Source organism: Leiobunum rupestre, chromosome 4, assembly GCF_980474605.1.
Source record: "Leiobunum rupestre chromosome 4, qqLeiRupe1.1.hap1, whole genome shotgun sequence".
NCBI classification, from domain to species: Eukaryota; Metazoa; Arthropoda; class Arachnida; order Opiliones; family Sclerosomatidae; genus Leiobunum; species Leiobunum rupestre.
This window is the reverse complement of record NC_143387.1, coordinates 10206886-10210182: the sequence shown is the minus strand read 5'-3', so window position 1 is coordinate 10210182 and position 3297 is coordinate 10206886. Positions and strand designations below refer to the sequence as shown.

Genomic DNA, 3297 nt, shown 5'->3' with positions numbered 1-3297 from the left:
CGTTGTTTAAGACTTAACTGGTATCTTCACCTTGAAGGCCTATCGGCCGAAGTACCGCGTATTGGTTTAACTTAATAAATAAATATATTTAGTTTCCCCAAACTTTGTTGGTCTTTTTTACATCTTCAACCGTGTTTATTATTATATTTAAGATTTTAGTTAGTTTTAATGTAAAATCTATTAAGGCAAAGGCTAACTTTGCGCGAGGCCTTTTTCAGCGGGATACCACGTGACGCTCACGCTTAGAGGCGGTACTGTATGAACCCGTTGAAATTCTACTGTCGGTAAATATTTAATTTTTTTTAAACAGAAATATTCAGAACGCCATAGCATCCAGCAACAAGCTGTTTCAGAATATGATCTTGATCCAGTTCGGAATGTCGATTTTCAACGCGTGTCACGGCTTCGACGACTTCATCATGAACGCCGACAAACGATCCAACATTGAAACTCTCGTTCGAGTGCTGTTTCACTTCCAAATGCTGCTCAGTATCATCGCAGCGGCCGCCATGGCTTCCACGATCCCCGTCCGGATTCAAACCCTCAAAAGACGCTTCCTCGAAATGACCCAGAAGAACCACTTGAACAGCCACGCCTACTTCCAGTCCAGGCTGTTCATCACGGAACTGGACAGTCCGCCCATCGGATTGACCGTAGGCGAGTGTTTCGTCATGTCGCAGAAATTCTGTCTCTCGTATATCGGGGTTCTAACTACTTACTTATTGTTCGTGATGCAAATAAACCCAAGAGCGGTTCTAGCGCTACGCCACACAACCGTTGATGAAAAGGATGACGCCATTACGCTACTACCCGCGCTTAACAGTGTTAACACGTAAGAGCAGAATTTAATAATATATCTTTTAAGAGAGAAGTATTCGTATTCCTACTGAATGTTTGTTCGTAGCGTTGTAGCAATGACTTGATTATACCTAAAGGGATGGGTTATCCAGCTAAAAATTCAGCGCGAGAAGAGTCCGTTAGCGGCCAGCTTAGCGGGGCGAAAACTAGTTGCCCTTACCAAAATGGGAGTGTTACTTTAGTCGCCAATTAGTCTCAATGTAGGATTAATTGTTTTTAAGTATTATGTAAGCATTAAAAACAGAGACCAGAATTGTGGGTCCTAAATAAAATCTATTTTAGCCTCAATAAAAGAGTTTTATTATTATATATTTAAATGAAACTCATTTTAGTCTCAAATAGGAAGACTCATTTCTGGAGACTTGAAAGAAGTTTAATTGAGAGTGGATTATGAGTTACAATATTATATTAAAATAAGAGTTATTTAAGACTTCACTTTAGTCTCATATTTGAAGACTCATATTTGGGGACTTGAGAGAGACTTAATTGAGAGTTTACTATGGGTTAGAATTTTAGATTAAAATAAGAGTCATTTAAGACTTCACTTTAGTATCATAAGGGGAGACTAATTTTTGGGGACTTGAAAGAGACTTATTTGAGAGTTTACTATGGGTTAGAATTTTAGATTAAAATAAGAGTCATTTAAGACTTCACTTTAGTATCATATGGGGACTTGAAAGATACATAATTGAGAGTTGCTTAGAGGTTACAATTTGAAGTTAAATTAAAAGTAATCGTAAATTTTATGTTAAACTTTCGACTGGATCCTCTGATCTAGCTATTTTTGTAGGGTTATCTAAAATGAGTTTCGCTCACGTGCCGCGCAATTTATATAAATATATGTACATTAGTCCAAACAATACACCAAATATTTTATATGATCTACTGTACTATACTTTTAAATTATACTTTTAAAATTATATTGTAGTAAAGTCCAAACAACTGAACTCATCTTCATGAGTTTAACTATATAAGCCCCTTAAGATTAATATTAAACAGCTAATGGATTTGCAACTTAAATCTTGAAGCTTGGTTACAAAATGGTCATACGCGATTGGCTTACTATATTTGGTTAAGCTAAACTTACTTAAAATTTGTAATAAAATAACAGTTTAAAAATTTTAAGTCTATTTACTAAATAATATACTTGAAATTCTTAAAATAGGATATTTCATTTCAAGTAAAATTAAATCTAAGTACGAGTGTGAAGTATGAGTGTGAAAAACAACTGAACTGGGTCAAAAATATCCTAGCATCTATGATCTAGCGCCATCCTTGAAGTCTGGAGATTTTAAAACTTGCATTCCAGCATGGCAGCTGAACAAAGTAGTCATTTTTGATTCAGTATTTGAGTAGCCAGCTAGAGGGTCATTATAAAAACTACCTGCTATATAGCGATCGCCATGCAATAATTGGTGAAGAATTTCACTATAGATTGCAGTGGACTGCTCACATACAGGGCACCTGGATGTATATTAGTTTTATTGATATCGGCAGATTTCCAATTATTGCTAGAGTTAACCCTTACCCAAATCGTGACTGTCACTTTTAAGCTTAAAAAGGTTTTATTTAAAGCTGATACAGTTCCAAATACAGTCTCAAATCAGATTTAATTCATCGAAGACCTTCATTTAGAGCTTCTTAAAAACGATGTTACCACATCACGGTCCAAAATTAACCTCGTAAAATTAATTTATTCTTTTACACTCATGAATAAATTCACTGAATTTTGGCCCGCGATGTGGTTTAGCGGGGAATTCATTGCGAAGGTATGGGTTTACATTTTGCGGTCTAAATAGATACTTCTCTCGTGATCGATATATTATAAACTTCTGGTAAGAAATATACACATGTATGTAAACAAATAACACTTTTAGAGGCACATGGAAAGTTTAATAAATTTATCGCCCTTGTTCACATTGTTTTTTTTTTCTCGTTTAAGTAAACATTTGAACTAAGTATATCTAGATTTTTCATGAAAAACTATCAAGAAAACAATTTTTGAGTGGTGAGTGTTTTGAAAAGACGAATACATCCTACTTCAGTTCAATTATCACGTAACCACAAACTATTAATAAGCGCCTTTAGAAATATATTTTGTGATAATAATTGGGAAATCTGAGTGCATAAAGAATATTGTTCCATTGCATACGAGTATGAGTAATTCATGTTAAACGCAATTTGGGTCTACTTCGTCTCTATTGGTTTAACAGGCGTCTTAGAGTTCGAAGTGCAACAGCAGCAGCAACAAGCGAAAAACAAATCAAAGAAGAGTTCCAGAATCTCGATGATCGATATGACCGAGATCCCAAGGAACAGCCCCATCGTGCCTCCCATGTTGGCGAACATCGACGCCAGCTAAAAAGTATTCATATAAAGCTTTAAATTAGTTATTAACATTATATATTGTATAATTTATATGATAAATGATAAGATATG

The 3297-nt window shown here is 35.1% G+C and overlaps 1 protein-coding gene across 1 annotated transcript; it reads left to right on the top strand.

Moving 5' to 3' along the window:
- Nucleotides 1-222: 222 nt before the first annotated feature.
- Nucleotides 223-1081, top strand: LOC149946286 (uncharacterized). Its single transcript, XM_090173336.1, has 2 exons — nt 223-284; nt 354-1081. Exon 2 carries the CDS (start codon nt 357-359, stop codon nt 834-836), a length of 480 nt encoding a protein of 159 aa, XP_090029462.1. The 5' UTR covers nt 223-284; nt 354-356; the 3' UTR covers nt 837-1081.
- Nucleotides 1082-3297: the final 2216 nt, after the last annotated feature.

Bases quoted from the DNA above. Each gene is read 5' to 3' on its own strand.
- LOC149946286 (XM_090173336.1), top strand. From the start codon at position 357: ATGATCTTGATCCAGTTCGGAATGTCGATTTTCAACGCGTGTCACGGC.